The sequence below is a fragment of the Dermacentor variabilis genome, chromosome 11 (assembly GCF_050947875.1).
Source record: "Dermacentor variabilis isolate Ectoservices chromosome 11, ASM5094787v1, whole genome shotgun sequence".
Classification (NCBI taxonomy): Eukaryota; Metazoa; Arthropoda; class Arachnida; order Ixodida; family Ixodidae; genus Dermacentor; species Dermacentor variabilis.
The window spans coordinates 69,055,104-69,078,388 of NC_134578.1; the positions used below are offsets into that span (position 1 = coordinate 69,055,104).

A 23,285-nucleotide genomic window follows, 5' to 3' on the forward strand; every position below is an offset into this window, starting at 1 on the left:
CCCAGCGGCTATGGAATTATCTTGCCTAGCCCGGAGTTGCACGTCTGATTCTGGCATTATGGCCAGATTTTGATGACTATGGCAGATTGCAAGGACACTGGCGTGCCGGGCTTTCCACAGAAGTTGAACAACCCAGTGTGGTCAGGGTGAATCAGGAGCCGACCACTACGGCGTCCTCATAGTCTAAGAGGAAGACGAAGCGATTTTGTTATGGAACACATCTCGCCTGTCTCTGTGCTTTTCTGGACTTCTCCCTGTAGTTGTGGGGTCTACCACCCTCTACATCGCGGTGATGGGTGTACGGCACCCCGAGGACCCTCACGGTGCCCGTTCACACACGGACATCAGTTCGAGCAAGCGAGGAAATACATCGAGTGACAGGGAGGACACAGAGCTGTACTCCGCATCAGGCGACGAGTCCTCGGAAGACAGCTTTCGACTTGTCCAGTACCGCAAGGCCAAACGAAGAATTCTCAACGGATCTTCGGCGTCCAGCTCGAATACCGTGAAAACTGCACATCGACGATAGTCTCACTCCATGCGGTTTGTGCCACAGAACGCTACTGACAAACTATGCGTCCTAAACAGGCAAGCACTCTCCGTGTATCTAGAAAACACCGTGCTGAACGAGATCAAGGATGTCAGGATAAACACTAGCTGAAACATCCTGGCAGTCGATGGTGTGAACCCGGGCGCGCTGAACTTACTACAACATGTAACGCAGCTGGGTAACATCAAGGTCCGCTCCATCGTGCCAGCGAATTGTGCCACAGTAATAGGAGTCATCTACGACATTGACAAATAAATACCTAACGCAGACCTCCCAGTTCTCATAAAACAAGCAAGTGAACACAACGTCATTGTGCCTCGGTAACGAGGCACAATGACGTTGGTCGCCTCGGTAACGCACGGTGTGAGGATAACGTTCAAAGGTGACTGCCTTCCATCCTACTTGAAGACTGGCCACTTTCGCCACAAGGTTCGACCATTTATTCCAAGACCAATGCAATGATTCAATTGTCAGAAGATTGGCCATGTGAAGGGTGTTTGCAGAAATTCGGCCGTGTGCCCTCGATGTGCCGAACCCCACTCTGAAGACAACTGCAGCGCTACCACTTTGAAGTGTCCTAAATGTCAGGGTGATCACTGCGCCTCTTCCAAGGACTTTCCCCAGATCAATAAAGAGATCACCATTCTTAAACAAATGGTGAGAGACAGCTCTACCCACAAAGAGGCCGCGGTGACAGTGCGGCGAAGACGACGTCACCTTCGAAGGACTTCACGACGGAGAATATCAACTTTTCGAGAAATGTCAACTCGTCATGCAGCACCATCAGCGGAAGTCTACAGCACCCCAAACACCGATGTTGGAAAGGAGAAAACTGCCAGATCTCTCTCTACAAAGGAATTACCGCCACTTCCGCATACACGACCGGCAGAAGAGCCGCAGAAGAAGCCGACCCCAGTACAACGAGGTCTGTATCCGAGGAGTCGCGGAAAACAGATGATCAAGTGATAGCTTATATTAGGCCTTTAATGAGTGCCATTCGCATGTGGCTAAACAAGATGCACACACCGTCTGCCAGAAGTGCACTTCAAGTACTGGGCGCTCTGAGTCCGGTGCTGGCAACCCTTGAGTAGGCATTGGCTCCCCAGCCATTGTCTTTTAGGCATGAGTTCCGACAAGCAGCTATATTTCAGTGGGATTCCCGCGGACTCAGAGCGCGAATTTCGGATTTCCGTCGCTTCGTGTATGCCAATATGTTTCCAATTATCGTCATTTGCGAGCCGAACTTATCGAACCTGGTCAGACTTTCTGGATATGAACCGTTTATGTCGCCAACAGTTGGTGAAAACAGTAAGGCTTTGGTGTTTATCCGCCGTGACCTCACTTACATTCATGAGCCTGTGCTACCTAACGACTTGAATCAATGTACATGCCTTACAGTAAAGAAAAAGAATTTTACGTTTACTTTTGTAGGCGCCTACCTGTCTCCGTTAAGTCCATTTGGTGACAAGAGACTACGAGACATCCTATCCTCAATTCCCAATCCTTGGGTCATCATTGGAGATTTCAACGCCCACCATACACTCTGGGGAAGTTCGAAAGTCAACGCGAGAGGGAGATCTCTGGTATCTTTCGCCTACAGTAATGAACTTTGGCTGCTGAATGATGGAAGCCCTACGTTTCTACGTGGCCCCACATACAGCAGCTGTCTTGACTTGGTTTTTGTCTCACGAAGCCTTGGAAGACGTGCTGGGTGGTTTGCGAACATAGAGACACACGGAAGTGACCATATCCCCACGTACGCCAAGATCAGGGGATTGTCCCCGTCCAGAATACGAGATACGATCCAAAGAGTGGACTGGTCTAAATTTCAGTCTGTGATGGAAGAATAGTGCGACGCCAATCCATCTTTCGACTTGCAAGAGGCAATCAAGAACGCGGTGCAAGACACTATGCGCACTCTCACATGCTCTTCGAAACGGACAGATTTTGATATGGAACTAGAACGTCTTCGAGCAATCCGACGACGTGCTGAACGAAGATACCGACGTGCAAAAACAGTGGACGATTTACGGACCGCCAGACGCACGCAAAAAAAGATCCAGCGCCGGCTAGATAAGCTCGAATCACAACGTTGGACTGCATTCTGTGAGTCGCTAGATCCACACAAGCCTTTATCGCAACTATGGAAAACGGTACGCGGTCTCCGGACGCTCCCCGTACAGCGCTTCCCATTCAAGACTCTTGCCCTCTCTCAAAAGAGACCGGAGATTGACGTGGCAGCGGATTTCTGCGCCAGATTACGCGGCCAACTCACAGCTCCCAACATTCCAACGCCTTCGAGCAGTTGTCCGCCACCACGCGATCACCACATGGATTTACAATTCTCAACCCACGAACTTAAGGCAGCATTAGCTTTGTGTGGCCGCGCATCCGCGCCAGAACCTGATGGCATTTCCTACCGAGCTCTGTGTCATCTGGGTGAGCGAGCGAGAGGTGCTCCCCTTGAGCTGTACAATGAATCATGGAGCGATGGTGCGCTACCACCAAGCTGGAAGACAAGTCGCCTTGTTCCACTGCTATAGCCTGGCAAGTCACCGTTGGAACTGTCATCATATCGCCCGATCGCTTTGGCAAGCTGTGTGGGCAAAGTAACGGAGAGGATGGTGCTAGGACGCCTGGAGTGGTACTTGGAGTACCACAACACCTACCCTGATGTCATGGCGGGCTTTCGACGTGATCGATCATCGATTGATAACGTCGTCGACCGGGTCACGTACATTTAGCATGAGAAATGCCGTAAGCGCCTCTGCGCTTCTTTGTGCCTTGACGTCAAAGGGGCGTATGACAACGTTACGCATGAAGCCATCCTCTCTGCTCTCGCAGACGTAGGAGTGGTTGGTCGGATGTTTCAATGGATACGGAGCTACCTCTCCATGATATCCTTTTTTGTAAGCACCGAGCAAGGCCATACTTCACTACATTATAGTTGCCGCAGCGTCCCCCAGGGCGGTGTACTTAGCCCTGTGTTATTTAATCTAACTCTAATTGCTCTCCTTGAGCACGTGCCACGCACAGTCAGGTTATCAATGTAGACGGATGACGTCTGCAGTAACACGCCTACAGTTGCGAGCGAGAATTCATAGAGCCGCCACTCAAACTACAGTCTACCTACGTAATCGAGGCCCGGCAATTTCCTCCGAGAAATGCGTACTAGTGCCATTTACGGACAAACCCATGACAAACTACAGCGTAATAATAAATGGCCAAGTAATACCACGTGTTCGATAGCGCAAGTTTCTAGGCGTCATAATTGACAGGGACTTGTCATGGAACCCTCACGCATCTTGAGTGAAATAACGGTTGATAGGCATGTGCCACCTGTTCAAGTTTTTCACTGGCAAGACTTATAAAAATAATGGGAAAGGCTGTAAAAATTCATGGGAAAGGTTAAATAGTTTTTGTCGGCAAACGCAGCACCGATTTTGATTATGTTTGTTGCGCTTAAAACATTAACATTTAGTGACAATAGGAAGCGTATTTTTTCTTTACGTAACAGTTTCTTGTAAAGGATGTAGAAAATCGCAAATTTTCTGAAAACTACCGAATTTATAACTGTGTGACTCAGCAATAAAAATAATGTCACAGTTATGTCTATTGTGTATAATGGTAAATCTAAAGGGGACAAAACTGATGTATTCTGCAACATCTTTAACTACACCTAGAACGTGTGAGTAGGACTGTTTCGATACCCTTGTAAGGATTGTAACAAATTCATGTTGAATGTAAATTAATATGTAACATTTGTCCTATTTATATGTTCTGACGGACGCAACTTAAAAAAGTGTTATACTTATTGGCGATGCTGAGTTAGGGTATTGTAAACTGCAGGTTTCTATTTTTTTACAGCTATCTAGATTTGACAGTTCTGGAAAAGAAACAATCAGGCCGTCAACAGTTATACCTCCTGAAACAGGCACCATAATACAACTTTCTCCCTCAAATGCAACATGTTTCATGAAAAGTGACCCAGGTATTATCTCGGAAATGCGTTTATGTATTTTACACGAATTTGAATGGGTAACATTCGAGTTGGGCGCGAGTTAAAGTTTTCTCTTAAGCTCACATTTTTTTTATTCATTGACCACCTCGTGATAATGGAGAGCAGTGCACTAAGTCTGCCTCATATTGAGTATTATTATGCCTTATCATGTTTTATACATGATTTTTCAGAACAGCAGATCGAGCCTACAATAAGTATACTGGAACATGTTTCATTCAGTTACATGGACGTGTGGGTATATTTGGCAGGTCCACATGTCCATATGTATAAGTTTCTGATCCACATGACCAAGTTTCAGACTGTGGTGTAAACATGCTGAACATCTGCATTCTCACAAAAGTCGTGGTGAAAAATACGATGCCGACTTCCGGGTATCGGTGACCCTCATAAACCCAGATGACCAAGGGACTGCCAGAGTCACCGTTGAGTAAGGATGATGCGTAAAAAGAATTCGTTTTCTCTGATAGATCTACTTTGGTGGAGTGTCCATAACCATAATAATCTCCCCATCGCCCAACAAACTGGCAACAGTTTCAGTATTCCATGACACTGATAATTGCTTACGCATACTACTGAGCTGCCCATAAGCCTTACTATCCTTAGAAAAAACTGTATGTCACATTCGGGTGAAAGTATTACTGCGACATCTATCATGGAATGTTTTTTCTTTCTGATACGAATGAATAAAAAGTAAAGCAATACATACACTGGTCCCCTGGGAGCTAGCATTAACAGGCAGTATATTTATGAGTTGGGAATTGGTGGATGTGTAATAAGAGAAAATAAAGCGAGCATGAGTTTGCATTTGGAAATGTGCACAAATATCTCACACTCAAATCATCGTCGCTCACATATTTATGCAAACGATGCAGCTGTAAAGAGCAATGAAGCGCTGTTACCAGTCGAAATGAAAGCCATCTCTTCTGTTACCTTTGCAGCAGTAAAATGACCGTTTCAATGAAGCCAGACGAAGGACAGTGCTTAACTTTCGTTGCTGTAAAAGCAAGTTACTGTGAAATACCTTTACGGGAGAAAAAAAGCTTACCTGCGAGGCTAGCTTGATCCAAATCATAGCTAATTGTGGGACAAAGGCTTTCATTGTTGTGACGAGAATATTTATCCGTGTGCATCGATGTGTGTATCCTGCTATGCAATATTCAATTTGTCATGCCCTGACAAACCGTGGTTACGACCAGTGGCGTAGCCAGAAATTTTGTTCGGAGGGTGGGGGTGCGGGAGAGTCTCACGTTGGAGCTCGGCCTCCTCACGGAATTGACCGAGGGATCAAATACATGAAGAAGAATTGCATTGTCATTACCAAATATGCTGCAAACGAATTCTTGGACGCTACGCACTGTCAAGACAAGTAAAATATGTGTTTTTTATTAAAAAAACATATTCTTATGTCCCAAAAAGTTTGGAAATAACAGATAACAATGCTTCCATGTTTTTGTCAGTTTAATAACAAACAAAACATCGCACAAACTTTAGAAGAATAACAGTGTGAAAACAGCAAAGCAGTGCTTACCGCTGATATGATAAATGTAACGGCTGTGAAATTAACAAGTTGAGGACAAATATTTCAATGAAACTTTGTCTTTCAAGAACCTTGTTTACATATTTGTGCATATGCAACCGCCAGGGAAAAATCTCAGTGACTCTGTCCTTCGTTCCAATCTACAGCGCAGGAGCGGCTGTCACCAGTCGTGTATTGTAATTGTACCGAAATTGTAGTCACAACAGACATCACATATAAAAAAGCAGCCGTTCTGCGAAATATACATTAGAAATGCAAATTACAATGGAATACACAAATGCGAAGATACTTGATAAAAAGCAAAAAACTGTCTCTGGAAACAAAGTTCACTGCATGTATCCACAAAACCTGCCACACGATATTTAAATAGAGGTATAAGTATCCAATAAATCTACGTATCTAAGCAAAAGTCACTGTATACAGGGTGTTTCAGCTAACACTAGCCAGAGTTAAAATGCACTCTAAGACGACGGGACCAAATGCACGTTGCTCACTTTTGTGTGCGAAACGAACATTAGATTTATGCCAAAAATGAGAACATTTGGAAAAAAAACTCTCACGTTAATAAATATGTAACCCAGCAATTAATAACACATCAGACTATGTGCACTGCTAGTAGTAATATATCCTAAAGGGCAAAAATTGCTGTCTCATTCATCCCTGTGACCATAGCATTAATATATGAGTAGGCCTTTTCTAGAATCCACGTAAACATTGTAAAAAAATTTCCTTAAGCTGTGTATTCAAATAGAAATTCTAGGGCAAATCAAGTTGCCAACGAAGGGAAGTTACAGAAGTCCGATATCTATATCTTTGGGGAAAAGCTACGAAGTTGCGAACTTTGAGCTTTTATTGTTTAGAAACATACTGGTTTTTCGGTGCTTTATTCAAATAATAATCGAACTTCGACTTCGGTCCATGAATCCACTTTACCTTTCCGTCTCAAATGCAAGAAATTAATCTCGAATTGGTATACTCGTTGTTTCATAAGGACACGCGTTTTTCACGAATCTCAATAGGCGGCATCGGTTTTGAACCCGAGCTAAAGCGTGCTACTTAAAATCTGCTGCTAGCTGGAATTTATATTGGGAAAAGACAGGCATAGGGATTCCAAAGCTCCATTTTGTTTTGACTATGCCCAGTGACCTTCATTTTTTTTACTAATAATCTTCCCGCACCAGACAGTATGCCGTCGGCTCAACCACTCGATTACATTACTAATAATTTTCGTAAATAATATTTGGCGACCTTCGCTGTACACTACTCATACGAATATTGTGAATTTGTAATATTTCGTACACTTACATTGGCCAGATACGTCACGGAGCTTCTTTGTAAGCTATGTGGCACATGCAGCTGCGATTACTTGCTTTCATTAAAGTGCCTCTAGCACGGTATGCCATTGGCTTAGTAATTGTTGTGCGTGAAATGTGTATGCGAACTTTTTCTATAGACACAAAAATGATTCAGGGTCATATAAGAGAGTGATCGGGATAGGAGACGTCAGGCGCTAGAACATGACTGAATCTCTTGAGAACCTGACTTGCACGTGAAAACACCAAAAAGAACTCTTCTGCACAAGAAAATTTCGAGCCGCCTTTGATCACTGCAGTCATGTTTATTTAAGTTTTCCGAATACACGAAGCGTCAAGACACGTATCACGAAATTCCGCATCACATCCTTATCTGTAGTTACTACTACTGTAATCTTCCGAGGTTCCCCATTCTTCCTCTACCATCCTACGGATCCAGGGCACGAAGTAGGATACGCGGGTGAACCCATTCAGGCTTTGCTGATTAGAGCATTTACCCGTCATGTCACCGAAGGATACTATTCCGACTTGCAAGTATCTTTGGAGCTTTCCTTGCCAGATTGTCAACGGCCCACCCGCGTCACCCTACGGAGAGATAGAAATGTGTGCAGAGAATTAGTTACGGCAGACGTATGTCACTCAACAGCGCCGACCTTTGGGCTAGTTGGTTGCACATAGCAGACTACGATCAAGGGCGCACAAACAAGGACAAAGTGAGGAGTAGACAACAGAAGGCCTTACTTCCAACTGACACTTACCGTGTGGTTCCAGCTATATCGGTCAGACTTGAAGGTGTTTGAATTAAATATCGCTAGTGCGCAGGAGGAAGGTGGGTAATTACCGCAACGGGAACATTTCTGTACATTGTCGTGACTGTGGAATAAAGAACAAGAAGCCGCGTGAACCCCTGTTCAACATGTGTAAGATAGCAGCCAAAAATAAGTGCCGCAATGTTGTCTGAGTCTGATCAGGTGTACGTCCGATTTCGGTTACGAGCAAGATATGTGTCGCATCTGCTCCTGCATGAACACGTATTTCGCTCGTTCATCGTGTGGAGACGACCAAGCACAAAAGTTCACCCATGAGATTGTGAGCACTTCAACGCTGCCGCAATAGGCAGCTCGAGTTTTGAAGTACAGGAGGCAGTCGAGTACAAATATATATATATATATATATATATATAATAAGAATCCAACAAACACTGACACCAAGGACAACATAGGGGAAATTACTTGTGCTTAATAAATGAAATAAAGAAACGATAAATTAATCGAAATTAAACTGGATGAAAAAACAACTTGCCGCAGGTGGGAACCGAACCCACGACGTTCGCATTTCACGTGCGATGCTCTACCAATTGAGCTACCGCGGCGCCGTTTTCCCATCCACTTTCTTGGGTATTTATGTGTCCTAGTAGAACAACAATGAAAGCCTTTGTCCCACAATTAGCTATGATTTGGATCAAGCTAGCCTCGCAGGTAAGCTTTTTTTTCTCCCATAAAGGTATTTCACAGTAACTTGCTTTTACAGCAACGAAAGTTAAGCACTGTCCTTCGTCTGGTAGAGGGTTCTACTAGGACTTTTCGCCAGAGATTAAAGATATGCGATTGCCACGTAGCTCGGCAGGACCAAGGTAATGTTGTTTGCCAAAGCCTGGAGATACTCGAATGTTTTTCATTCAGCCTATAGTTAGATAATTAGTCTTCATTATATTATGAACTTCTGAAATATTTTCATTTGATAAAGAGTGGCAATGAGGGAATTGTAGAGCAACCTGGAAAACTCCCAATACAGCTTTCTGTTGCTCAATACGTGCTACATAAAAGGGTCTTTCCGAGCGTGAAAGCCCACGAATACACGCGAAGTGCCTCGAGCGGCCAGACGCGCGCCATTTTGCGTGCATTTGCGGGTTTCTTTCCCCCTCGGAAAAACACGTGTTGAGCAACAGAAAGCTCAATGGGGAGTTTTTCATGTCGCTCTAGAATTTTCTCATTCACACTTTTCAAATATTATATGTGCGAAGTTAGTTAAGTGAGTAGGACAAATTATGTAGTTAGGTAGAATGAAAAAAAAATAATCTGAGTATCTCCAAATGACGGCAAACCACATTGCCTTGGTTCTGTCCAGGTGCGTGGAATTCGCATACTTTTAAACTTTGCTTAAAATTAGCGGGGACACCCTGTATATATATAGATAATTGTGAATACCTCCAAACTGCCGAATCAGAACCTCTATATCACATTCTGGCTTTTAATGGCGTTTGTGTCGCTGTCCTGCTAATTCTTATTGTCGTCGTACCGCCGCCGTTGGTAGCGCATACTAGTCGGGAACTGAGCGCTTGATGAAAAAATACGTGGCTTGAAATAAAGAGCTTTGATAAAGGCTCCAAGCTGGCGCAGTTGATTTCAGCTCAATATGGCCAAGCTATCTCTGGTATTTTTTCTTTGCTTGCATTTGTTTTTGGATATGCGCTGCGCTCACAGTAAAAGAATGGAACTGTTGGATTACTTCATTTTGGGTGTCTTTACCCAGAAATGTTTTAGGAGTAAGTGTGCTTCATGTTTTTGGTTTACTCATTCAATTAGAAGCAGTCGCAGCTTACAGAGGTTTGTCTAATTGGGTAAATAATGAAACCTGGAGAGATGGTGTGTCTCCTTCTTCAGAATAAAACAGCAACAGAGATTAGCGGCCTAAAGCTGGTGTTTTTTCTGCTTTACTTCTCCCTTGTATTTTAGCCCTTTGCTCAGAAGAGTAATGTGATTGATAAATTAAGAAAGCGCCAATACATTGGAATAGTAGATAGCAAATGAGCATTACGAATATAAAATATGTGTTGCGCAGTAGAAGTTTACGTATCTGATGGGTTCTCTCGATATATTTCATTGAAATGGGGCAGACATTAATGAATTTATTTCGCAATGAGGACATGCCTGGTAGCTGCAGCGAAATCAGGTGGTGTGACTTGTCTAACGTAGAATTTCGCCATGGCATTACACACTTTTAACTATTGCACGTATGCATATTATTTCTATGACACATCATACCTGACTTTTGTTTTCCTGAAAGATTGCCGTTGCTTGGTTGCTCACATTGAGCTGCTGTATTTGAACGAAATAATGTGTTTTGAGGAAAAACCTATTTGAGTAATGCACGAAATATGAAATATTTGTATGACTGGGGCACGTATTGAATGCCCTGAAGAAACTTCGAGAAATGGAACAGATGCTGTTCTCTCTGTTTCTTTTTTCTTTGCGCTTCCTTTTTAATGAGGTAACCCGAGAGCACTGTCACGTGTCCTTGTTTTATTGAAAAGTTTTGAATAGCTATAACGCTTTTCGTCAGGAATGTTTTCCGCGTTCTTGCGAAAATTTTAGTTATGTCCAAGAAAGCCCATTTTTCAATTTACTCTCATACCCACAGCGCCATTTAGGCATTACAGTGTGGCTGGGGGTTACATACAGCAATGTAAACATCTTATGGCATACGATAAACAGCAGTATACTGTACAATGCAAAAAAATAAATTTTAGGAAACAAAAGTGGTCCATCAGGATATCAATGTACTGCACAAACAACCACAACAAAACTTTTTAGGCAAGAAACGGCATCATACAGGTAAGTAACGAAGCACTATGTAATGATAGCGAACTTTACATTAACTATATAGTGTACAATAAAGAACAAAATTTCAAAGAGCAGTTGCGAAATTTCCGTCATTAAGTATACCAACTACGGCAGCATGCATTAGATTCCATTCTAAAATGTTTTTGAGGAAAAAGTGCTTTCGAAAAGTTTAGTTCTACAACTGCATTCCCTAACCTTGAGCTCGTGATCTGTTCGTCTCGATATATAATGCGGCTGAAGAATATACTTATCGCGGTCAATTTCAATTTGGCCAAAAAATATATTCTGAAAAAGTTTCAAGCGTAACGCCTGCCTTCTCTTTTCTAAAGTGTCCCATTTTATGTTGGTTTTGCAGTAGTTATGCTAACATTTCTCTCATAGTTGCCGATTACGTACCCGTGCTGCTATATTCTGATCTCTCTCAAGTTTATCTCGGTCGGTACACGTAGGAGGGTCCCATACGGTGCGTCCATATTCTAAAATGGGTCTAACATAGCTTTTGTACAGAAGATAACGAGACTGCTGGGGAAGTAGTTTTGTATTGCTCCGTAGAAATCCTAACACTTTGCATGCCTTTGCTGCAATGAAATCAACGAGCATGTGGCAACACATGGACTATGTGAGGACGATTTCGTTTTGTCTTTCTTCACAATGTGGAAAATTCCTTGTTTCGAAATGGCGCGTACAACTCCTGCGCCACGCGCTGGGAGGGCACCCTATAAAACAGTGACCACGCGAACGACATATGTAAGAACAAAGATAGCATAATGACTTTATAGATTTCGAACCGGGCCCATTCAATGACCTATTTTACCACTTGTAATTGAAATTGTTAGGCGTTTGCATTCAAACTGGACACACTTTTGTTGACATTTTATGTCAGCTATGTCAGATGTGGAATGCCATCAGTGAAACTATATTGCAATGCCAGCTATCTTACCTATACTTGACAACGTTAGCTCTGAAAGATGCACGCGAAATTATTAGTGACCCTCTAACGGGACCCACAGTATCAATCAATAGAAAATGAAACACAAATGTGACACTTACATAACATACGGATTGGCGCTTGGCTTGCGTGCAAACGAGCTCCGCACTTCCCGCAGCGTCCTCCTTGAGCAAGGCAGCATACACCCTCCGGCAGTAATCAAATGGCACAATTTTTGTTTTGAAGTAGTGGATCCATTGTGGTACAGTAACTGAAGTGACAGGAAGTGCAAGGTTTTAACAAAGCGGCACGGAGGCAAATTGCTCAGCGATTGAAAACGTGATAGAGGAAGCGCCTGGCTATGAGCGTTCTATTTTTGCCACTTGCATGGTGGGCGCTGGGGCACGGAGCTGATGCATTTTTCTATCGCATGTTTGTGCTATGCAATGCGATGGCATCGCCCAGCTCAGAGGTTGCCGAGCGCTCACGAACGGCGCAGACAGGGCCACCTGCCAGGCGGTTTGGGATATCGCGTTTCAATTGCTGAGCACTGTGCACATAACGGGCTTCATTGCTAAGGAAGATATTGGGGACTACGTCTCTGCCAAAGCATTACCCGTGATTCAATTCGAAAGAAAGTATTCGTTGGAAGAGGCTGAATGGACGCGATAGTTCTTTTCTGCAGTGACCTATACCACTCGTCGGACTACAAGGATTATCGCGCGCACAATTGTATTCTATCTAATAGTTTTTTGAGCTTGATACCTGGGAGTGGGTTCAAAAGAATGTATGTAATGAAAGAATATTAGAAGCGCCACCAAACTGCGCCATCTACAAGAGTGCTCATAGGGAATATTAAAAAGCGCTTTCTCAGTTATCCAACAAAACTATTTCATTAGCCAATGTATTAAAAAGGCTTATTCTTTACAAGTTTTTTACGCACCTTATCGCCTAGCGTTAGATCAACGTTAGCGTTAGACAAATTGATTCCTTTATAATGCTCTTGAAAACAGTTAATTTGTTTGCGCATTATTTTTATCCGTATGAACAACTATTGATTCCGTGAACCGTGATGTTCTACTTTGTCAACTTCCTAGCTATTTCTTCCAAGGGCCTTTCCTATCTTTCCTTGAGAATTCTTAGCGTGATTGAACTCAAGTTTTAGTAATCAGAAACACCAAAGTTGGCCAGTGGAGATCCTCAGGGATAGATTTTAGCACCCCTATTATATATATGTTTTACTTGTATGTTGACGATCTCACGCCATTCTTCTTTGCTGTGTTTTTCACTACGCTGATGACACGCTTCTATTATCCCGTCATGCTAATTATGATCAGGCAACGGCCTAATTACAAATTGACGCTGTAAATGTCATGAGTTGGTGCTGTAATATTTTAATTTCTATCAATCAAAGTATGACTAAACCCGTGTGTTTCCATATTGCCGTGAAACGTATTCCTGCAATCATTACCTTCTTCATTCTCATCAGTGTAATAATTGCGTCTGCGCTTCCAATCCGTACTTTTCAAGTGTCAAATATCTGGTGTTCATTTGTATTCTAGTATGTCTTGAGACAGTCATCTGGCTAAAGTGTGTGAACGGCTGCGCAAGAAAACTTGCCTGCTATATTCCATTAAAGAATTATGCCCAATTTACTTGATGGATCATGGATTAGGGCACATTTTGTAGCGCTATAGAATTTGCTCTTATTTAATTTTGCGCGATGAGGTTGATTGCTTACTAAAAATGCATAATTCGTACCGCGATCTATGGTGTTCCAATTCTCACCAATTCTAGTGTGGCTTTCTTTTTGCGCACTTATGCCTTCCTTCAGGTTGTTTTTTAATGAAAGTGTTTTTTCTACGTACCTGTGAAATAATGAACTTTGCCTCCCATATATACCTGCTCAAATATTGGGTCCACGAGATCATATCAATTTGCCTGGAGTCCGGACTAGATATGGAGAAGGTCTTCGGGCTTCCTATGTGCCAAGTGTTCTGAATGACTTCGTTTAGGCAGCCGGAAAGACATAGAGTCTGTTATTTTTCCTTCGTATGCTTGATTTCTTTCCTTTTCTTCCTGCCTATACCAGTTATTTTCATGATGTGAATCGACAGTCGTATAGGCTCTGACTTGTCGCTTGCAGCGAGGCACTGCTCAAAAGCCATTTGTTCGCTTGGGCAGGCCCAGACTTAAGTCCCCAAATCAAGAATTTGTTATTTTTATCACTATCACAAAGCGTCCTCCAAGATTTCTAGTCGCCAACCATAATTACCTTGCTATCTTCAGCAAATTATTGTAGTGCACAGCCGACCATGGTATAAGTACGAATCCACGTGATGCCTACATGACGTGGATGCCTCAGGCTCCTCGAAAAACGTTGGGCGTTCGATGGAGCCTGAGGCATCTACGTGATGTAGGCATTGCTAGCGATAACAACGAACTGAAGTTGTTAATAGTGTCAAAGGTCTCGCTGCACTGCCTAACGGGAATATCTCACATCAGCTTTTTAAGTGTTCACAAATCCACACAATGCTCACTCTAGCATCATCGTCTTATATCATTTTTACCGCGTACAGTCGTTTGTCAATCCCCATCCAGCAACGAACGCATCCTTGTTGGTCAGATCCACTTGCCGTGTGGGCAAGCATATAGGTCTGACAAATTGGTCGAAGTCAAGTGGCTCCTTGAGCTGCAATTGAAACAAGAGCACATTTGGTTGCATGGAAACAGATTCAATAAAAATTACAAGTTCTAATCAGAATTCGAGTAATTGTATTTCACGCGTAGACATTGGTATAGATAGCGATAGCAGTTCAGGCAGACCCTATCTCACGAGGAGCGTCTAGCTTTATGGCATTAGCATTGATGAAAGGTAGCGACTCAACTACATACAGAATGCCTCAACTTGTCATGTTTAAGTCTTGTATATAGCCGGCCTTTTCTCTCGCGATTTCTAGCGTACACACTGCACCATGAGAGGAACTGATGCGAAATATGCGCCTGACAAACGTGTTGCTATCATCATCATCATCATCATCATCATCATCATCATCCATGTTACGCCCACTGCAGGGTAACCCCCTCCTATACTTCTCCAACTACTGCGGTCTATAGACTGTTACTATAGGTTCACACAAGACTTCCTGAACATATATGGCGCGGGTTTGATGACGGCCAGGGCCGTAACAACTATAAAGTAGCCTTCTGACATTGAAGACTGGCACACAATGGCATGTAACCACTGACCCCTATTTGTCCGATGTTTGGATTCTAAGCGGGTTCCCTCCTATCAGCAGCCCAAAGTCATATGCGTTAGGCCACGGACAACCCAGTTACTTCATTTGGCGGATAGTCCAAAAAATCAAACGGACTCGCCATTCTGGCCCTGCGAATGTGGTTGTCCAGCGAAGTTGTTCATAACTACCACCACAAAAACTTAGGGGAGAGGGGGTAGGGTCTGTTTTAGTGCTTTTGAGTAATGGTAATTTAGAGTAATGGTAGTAGTGGGGATAATTGTAATTTTGGAAGGACCCCGACGCCCATATCAGTATTGCAACAACCTTGAAATCAGTTGCTAGGCTCTTTCATGTATATGCGAAAGGCTAGCGATGCCACTCTCCACGTCGCCAGCTGCCGGGGTCGCGGCTTCTTGCGCAACAGTAATCTTTTACAGGAAGCGTATGCGGAGGGTGCTAGGTGCTTCACATTGTTATCAGAATCGCTATGTAATCCATTATGCGGTTCGGATGTTTGTTTTGGTCTTGTTCTTTGTTGAAACGTATGCTGTTCTGTATGTTGCATGCGTGATTCTAAAGAACGTACGCACTGCTCACTTTGCTGAATATTTGAAGCCCCTTCCTTGCGGGGATACCAGCCACTGCTCCTCGCCCTGCTCTGCCGTCGAGGTCGGCCCACGGTTTTGCGGACGGACGCGAACAAAAAAATGCCAACCAACTACAGGCTAACCGCTTCCTTGTAAAATAGATAGCCCGACAGACAGACAGACAGACAGACAGACAGACAGACAGACAGACAGACAGACAGACAGACAGACAGACAGACAGACAAAAAGAAAGACAGATAGACAGACAGGCAGACAGACAGACATACGGACGCACGGACAGACAGACAGACAGACAGACAAAAAGAAAGACAGATAGACAGACAGGCAGACAGACAGACATACGGACGCACGGACAAACAGACAGACAGACAGACAGACAGACAGACAGACAGACAGACAGACAGACAGACAGACGGACGCACAACGGACGGACGGATAGACAGACAGACAGAAAAACGGACGGACAGACATACAGACAGACAGAGAGACAGACAAACAGACAGACAGAAAAACGGAGGAACAGACAGACAGAGAGACAAACGGATGGACGGACGGATGGACGCACAGACAAAGAGACAGACAGACAAACAGACAGACGGACGCACAACGGACGGACGGACTGACAGCCAGACAAACAGATAGACAGACAGACGGACGGAGGCACGCACAGACAGACAGACAGACAGACAGACCCAAAGCAGTGGACACGGGTGGTTACACATATCACTGCAGTCAAAATGCGTCCGCCGTGGTCGTGATTTGATCCCGGTACCACGGCCTTAGCACCACAATGCCTTAGCCACTAAGCGACCACGGCGAGTTCTGATGTACAACATGCAACTCTGTCGCAAGCTATATTTTCAGGCATCTTTATTCTGCACCGCCAACAATCACCTCCCCCCCCCCCAAGAAAAAGAAAGAACTACTTGAAACCTTTTCTCAGGTACATTAAAGAGTTAAGTGCATTTTCTTGCTACCAATAAAAATGCATTGTTTTACATGGTGGTTGCCTAAGAGAGTTGTTAGTGAAGTGTTAGTGAGAGTTGTTAGTCAACTGCTAAAAAATAACAACATAAGTTAGCCCTTGAAGATTAAGCGCACTTAGATATATCTAGATACATTGCGTGCCAGCTAACGTTAGCCGGTTTGCTTGTTCAATGCAATAAATATTATATTAACACTGTAGAAGGTGCAATTATAAGGCGTGCGATGTTTGGTCGCTGGAGCTCTGGCGTACCAACAGCGTAGGTATTAAAAATGGTACGCTGCAGCGTCTTTTCTAAATCTTTGAGTTTAATTGAACAGCTTGGGTAACGTTAGCTAGGACACCCTATATATTGGTGTCCTTGGGAAAGTCTAATGAGTGTCATATTCCTGGCACCTTTACTTGTGAATATAATTCTGCGCTGCTGTACTCACAGGGAGTAGAACCACTGTACCTAACACCCAATGTCAACAAACCAATATCTTTGTTTACTAGCAGTACGGCCTTCACATCACGTGAAAGCATATCTTGTGTTAAATATGTTTAGAAGTCACCATGATGACGAAATATGAAAGCCTAATTCAGCATTGACAGGACAACGCGAAAAAGCAGGAACAAAATAGGTATACGCAAACAGGACGGCCGCAGATTTCCAACTGAATTTCAGAAATCCGAAACAGGTGCGATGTAAACACACATCTATCCGACATGTACTATCGCAACGTCTAAAAAGGCAGAATAAAAACGTAATCAGAGCTATGGATATAGCATATCTGAGGACGTGAGGTTATTACCCAATATTAAGCTGTTTGCAGAACACACAAATCACGAAAACGACGATGCACAACAGCTATAATGTTCATCAGGGCAGCCGGTCAAACAATACGAGAAATAAAACTACAGATAAATATCAAGAAACGGATAAACAACTCCAACTACACGTCAGACGAAATCTCCGATGCATGCTCATGAAAGTGTAAAACTCACCAGCTACATCAAAAACGCCATTAAGTGTTATTAGAACCTAACTTAGGTACACGCTGTCAATATGACCTTACTTGAGACTTCATTTATTGCATCACAAAAAATAACAGACTCAGCTAGCCTCAGTGGTTCAAAAAAGGTTCCTGACATATATAGGACGCTCACAGAGTAAAAAAAGATTTCCGGAGTGGTTAATGCAAGATTGGAGTGTGCTCCGACATATCCAGTGCTCAAATACATCCCAACCACTGTTCTACTACAGTGTGACAATGTGCGCGGTTTCACACGTTGCTTGCAGAACTTAAGAATGAACGGAAAAAATTGTCATCCACCCGTAGGTAGCACGAAGCCGCAAACAGAAAGCCACCTCCGTTTCTCAGAAAGAACGCTTCGCAGTCAATGAAAAATTCGCCTTGGTCGGGGACCTTAAGAATATATAATAAAAGCTTTAAGAGCTACACAGGAAGTTCAATCCCTGTTTGGCAGTAAATATTTAGTCTTTGCCAATAGACTACGCGTTTATATGATAACACAAATGACAGGAGCTGCCAAAGAATGCCTGTATGATTCAAGCGGAGTACCAGAAGCCAATAAAATAAATACCTTTCAGTTAATAGTGCGAAAATACTATACCTTTATAAGCGCTATGTCGTATCCGTTCCGGCATTTGCCGTACTCGGGGTGCGCTTTGAAGTCTTCCACTGGAGCATAGGCTCCTTTCCGTAGGTGCGTGGTATTGTAAGAGACAGAAACATCGACCGCACGGTGATTTCTGCGAAATAACGAAAAAGTAATATGCAGGGATCATGCGCGTGCACTCTTCCAATTTCAGCATGGTGGCATATTGATAGTGACGATAGGGTGACATTTGTCTTCATAGAACCTGACATATTTTGAGATTTCTTAAAAATATCGCCCTCCGGCGATGTCTTTCTAGGCTCCCTTACATCTCCTTCAAGTAACGTGAAGGAGGTAACAAAATCACTAATAATGCAAGCTACTAGCGGCATATGCTCAAGTTACAGTTGCGCCTAATTCATATACTATTAGTATTAAGACATAAGAATATAGCTCTCTTCAAGAGAATTATAAAAACAGCCTAATTGGCATCCCGCCAATAGTAAACATGAAGCGGTATGGAAGAAAACTCCTCCACAGCCCATTAGGTGAATAATGATGACGGTAATGCGATTAGCCTTGACAAAATAAGGCAACATACTGTATTATCGCCGGCGAAATGTGTCACGTATATTAGGCCTGTGCTGCCCGGCGCCTCAGTCACGCTTCCCTGTGGACACGGAGCAAACCTTAGTGGCGCTCCCACGAAGCGCAAGCATGGCGCGTGTTCAAATATGCATCCAGACACCCATACCTTCTTGCTTGACGATAGGTGGCAAGTCTTTCGGTTTTGACGGCCCCAAAACATTTAAGAAACAGAAGTAAGTAATAATAAATCTACCCGCGCCGTGGTTGCTGCTGTTGCGCTGCGATGCGCGTGGTCTGGGTATCACATCCCGGCCTTGGCGGCCCCATTTCGATGGGGGCGAAATACAAGAATAATCCTGTACTTATATTTAGGTGGGTGTTAAACAACCCCAGGTAGTCAAAATTAATTCGAAGTGCTACACTGCGCCATGCCTCGTAATCAAATTGTGGGTTAGCACGTATAATTCCACAATGTGTGGAATTATACGTGCCATGCGGGTGCCGCTATTAATTTTTTGTTAGATGTATAAGAGAGTGGAATGATCTTCCGCCTGAGATTGTATCCAATATGTCGAATGATGCTTTTTACCGCGCTTTGCGTAATTAGTTTCCTTATTGGTCTCAAATATGATGCTTATTTTTACGTATCCCCCTGCTGTAATGCCTGCAAAGGCGAAGCAGGTATCAAATAAATAAATAAATAAATAAATAAATAAATAAACAAATAAGTAAATAAATAAATAAATACTAGCTTTTTGAGAGTAAATATATTCTTGTCATAGAGGAGCGGCTTAGACGCCGTGACGCGTATACTTGGTGACCCGAACTCCGTATAATTCATTTGCCGTTTCTCACAAAAACCAATGATCTTCTCATACGTTTGCTGTTGCTTTACGTATTTTTCATCAATGGAAATGTATCGCAAAGTATACACATCCTCCTCTACAGCGTCTACAGGAAGCCCATGCCATAGTTGCATTCGAAAATTGCTTCAGAGATCCCTAGCGCTTATACTGTTCAGGATGAGTACCGCCCCAAGGATTGGTGGTACATATTGTTAGTCTAATGGTCGTGATTTTGGCTTTCTGTGGCATTACTTAGCGAGGCTTCTCTTCCTTAATTACGTTAGAAAGATTTTTTCTAGCTCAAGAAGGCGTTCAATTAACGTACGCATGAATAACCACTGCGTAGCATTGCTTCGTTTATGTAATAATATTTCTTTTTTTTTAATCATGAATGGTGAATTAAGAATTGCTGTTCGAACAGAGAAAGCGGATCTACAGGCAAATTCATTTCTGAATAGCCATCAGGTTTAGGGCGACCATTCCCCTACAGTTGCAACTTCCGCAACTGAGGTCGATGCGACACTGAGGCTCCTGCTACATTTATCATCATAAAGAAGTGCCAACAAACAAGGCATGATCCCCAAAACACGTTGTTAGGCGCCTCTGCCGACAGTTCAAGTCGATGAAAGGGAAATTCTCCTTTACAAAGTTGGAGGGGAGAACAGGTTGTCTAAACCATGTAATTTATTCGGCGAGGCCCGTAGCGTCTCAATGTACAGCGTCTGCGTATTCAACGAGACGCGCGGTTTGGGAACGGCACCGTCTCAAAACGCAAGCAGTCGCGAGGGAAGAATGTGCGACCGCTCCTCTTACCAGCGGTACCAAAGATGATGGTGATGATGATAACTGAGTGGCACCCTTTATGAAAGGGGGGATGACAAATAGTTTTCTAGCCAGCTTGAGTTAATCAGGTGCGTTATACATGCTGTTCACTTTAGCATTCTTGTAGACATTTTAAGCTCTTTTCTCTTCCTCAAAGCTACTCTCTCACGTACCAGTGTCTATGCCTGTAACAGATCCGGTCACATCAATTTATTCCCGCCTTCTTTTTTTTTGCAAATACTCTAAATGTATCTCGTTTCTCTCGAGTGCTGACAGTACATGCTTCCATCCACCTTAAATGCAAGCGCTTCTGGAAATGGTGCGTTACGTACGGGTCAGAGTGGTGTCCGGATTTTTGCACACCAATACATATGCCTCATCTTGTTCTGAATATTTGTTCAGGTATAACTTTGTCTTTAGGCAACCAGCTTGAACCCCAAATAGCAAGGAACTGCCCTTGGCGATATTGTACAGACTTTTCCTTCTGATTGCTTCCTTTTCATTACCATAAATATCCATCTTCTTTTTGTTTTCATTCTTTGGATCCGGTTCACTCTATTTGTTCCTTACGCTTAATATTTCAGAACGCTTGGTTGTCTATTCGATCTTTCTATTACTCTGTATTTGGTTGCTAACTTTCTTGTTCTTTTGCTACATCCTGCGTCCACGTTTTTCAGGAAATGATACTTGTGCACTTTAGCCGCCAATTTATTTTCATTTATGTTTATGAGTCGCTCTTCAAAACTAATTTTTCTCTGCGCTTCTCTGACTTCAAATGCGGCATAACGCACGTCACTGTGCAATGCCTGATTTGTGGTTTACCGTGCCCTTCCAAAGCCAACCGGCCTACCGAACTTCCATCCCCGACATGATGTTCAATCTAAAGCGCATAATCGCATTTGGGAACGTTTGCGCTGGAACCATTTCTTTTTCCAGATAACGGCTGTATACCGCTTCACCCCTGTTCCCCATTATTTTTGTGAGGGCTGCAATCGTTCCCTCGTTTTTGTATACGCAGGGGTATTTCTAGTTGACTACGGGTATGATATGCTGTTGAATTGACACCACGTCATTACTCATATCTTCAATAAAGATCATAATTCCCCATCGTACCACTGGATGTCGCAGCCGCCACCACGCGATGGTATTGCAAAGAGAACCACCAGGAGGAATACTACTGAAACCTCCAGTAGTAATACTACAAGGAGCCGCCTCACTGCGCGGTAGACTCAGAGTTATCGCTTATAGATCTGTATTCAGTCTTTAGTTAGAGCGCGCAATCTCATATATCGGCCCACGTGAGAGGAATTGTCGGAATAGCCGTGTTAACTCCCCAAGAAAGCCCTCGTCTTAAATAGAGAGGGAACTGTTGGCACTCAGTTCTCAAGAGCAGTGCTTTCCAAATTGCCTAGCTTTTTGGTTAATGTGCTGCCACATTTTTCATCGGCTTACTTACCCTGTGCCCACGCATTGCGCGGCCGTTAGTATAAACCGGGGGGATAAGATGCTGCCACCGCAGTTGTGAGTTTCGAGTTTAGAACGGGTAGGACTAAGGGTAGTCATGAAGGTTGCCTTGATGTGAATCTGCAAAGCAGAACAAGGACTGATAAATTATTATCCGCTATACCAGTGAACACAAATGTAAATATTGTACGTCGAATCATGATTGGTGGTTTATTCCTCGTTGACCCTTCTTGCTTTCGTGTTCTTGCTCTGACTGCGATTTGGTGAACACTTAAATCTATCATTTAAGATTTTCCCGAAATGTGCAACAGTCGCGATGCGTTTCTGCAAGGGTTTGCTTTCCAGTGAGTTTCCCATTTACTCATTTATGGTGGGGCACTTCTTGACTATGTTGATTATGTATTTAATACGATTGAAATGTACGTACTCATGGCAACCTGACCATATTATTGCAAGTTTGGTCCTTATACATTCCATCAGACGAAAAGGCCACTTATGCCATCTGAAAGCTGAAAGCTCGCCTTTATTTCAATCTTCCAATACCGGTTACGCTTTACTATGCTATGCTATGCTAGAAAAGCTAAAGTACCTATGATGCAGAATGCTTTCGACTGAAGCTCCGCTATTTTCTCCAAATTTCGGCCTACATCACTCGATCTCTGCCTTTTTTCTGGCGCCGATGCAAGTACACATCCTCGATCATCCGCCAGGAATGGTGGGGTGAGCAGCGGCAGCCTCCTGGAAGCAAACTGACCTCCATAACGTCGCGGACAGCGACGACACCAGTGTCTACTCCCTAAGAAGTCAAGAATTTCCGGAGATGACTTTGAGCTTTTGTGGAGCTGTAAGGTGAAGCGAAAAACATCAAGCTCTGCTTGCCTTCAAGCATGACGTCTGTAGGGTCCACTGAACTTACCGCAATCAGTAAGACTGTTATTGTACTAGAGCTTGCTACCGACAACCTTAGGCAACTCAACAGGCAGTCTGTCTCGGTGCTCCTGGAAGTCGGCAACAAATCAAGTCACAGAAGTCAGAGTCAAACCTTGAAAAAATGTTCTGGGCAGTGATGTTGCACAAGAGACTACACTAAGTGCTTTGAGCACACATACAGAACGTGATGGTATGAAGGTCCGCTCGGGTATAGCGGTGAACAGGGTTTC

The 23,285-nt window shown here is 43.5% G+C and overlaps 1 protein-coding gene and 1 non-coding gene across 2 annotated transcripts; both read right to left on the bottom strand.

Moving 5' to 3' along the window:
• Positions 1-7,718: 7,718 nt before the first annotated feature.
• On the bottom strand, positions 7,719-22,232 carry LOC142564375 (clotting factor B-like). The gene is made up of 5 exons (XM_075675360.1): positions 22,118-22,232; positions 18,422-18,560; positions 14,550-14,664; positions 12,095-12,243; positions 7,719-8,006 (listed from the first exon to the last, which is right to left on the bottom strand). The coding sequence occupies exons 1-5, from the start codon at positions 22,222-22,224 to the stop codon at positions 7,791-7,793; spliced, it is 726 nt and encodes a 241-aa protein (XP_075531475.1). The 5' UTR covers positions 22,225-22,232; the 3' UTR covers positions 7,719-7,790.
• Positions 8,721-8,793, bottom strand: TRNAS-UGA (transfer RNA serine (anticodon UGA)). Its single transcript has one exon. It is a non-coding gene; the product is annotated as a tRNA-Ser (tRNA).
• Positions 22,233-23,285: the final 1,053 nt, after the last annotated feature.

Coding starts and splice junctions, on each gene's coding strand:
- LOC142564375 (XM_075675360.1), bottom strand. CDS start 22,224: ATGACTACCCTTAGTCCTACCCGTTCTAAACTCGAAACTCACAACTGC. Junction 18,561..22,117: donor GCGCAATGCGTGGGCACAGG/GTAAGTAAGCCG, acceptor GTTATTTCGCAG/AAATCACCGTGCGGTCGATG. Junction 14,665..18,421: donor ACGACATAGCGCTTATAAAG/GTATAGTATTTT, acceptor TTTCAATTGCAG/CTCAAGGAGCCACTTGACTT.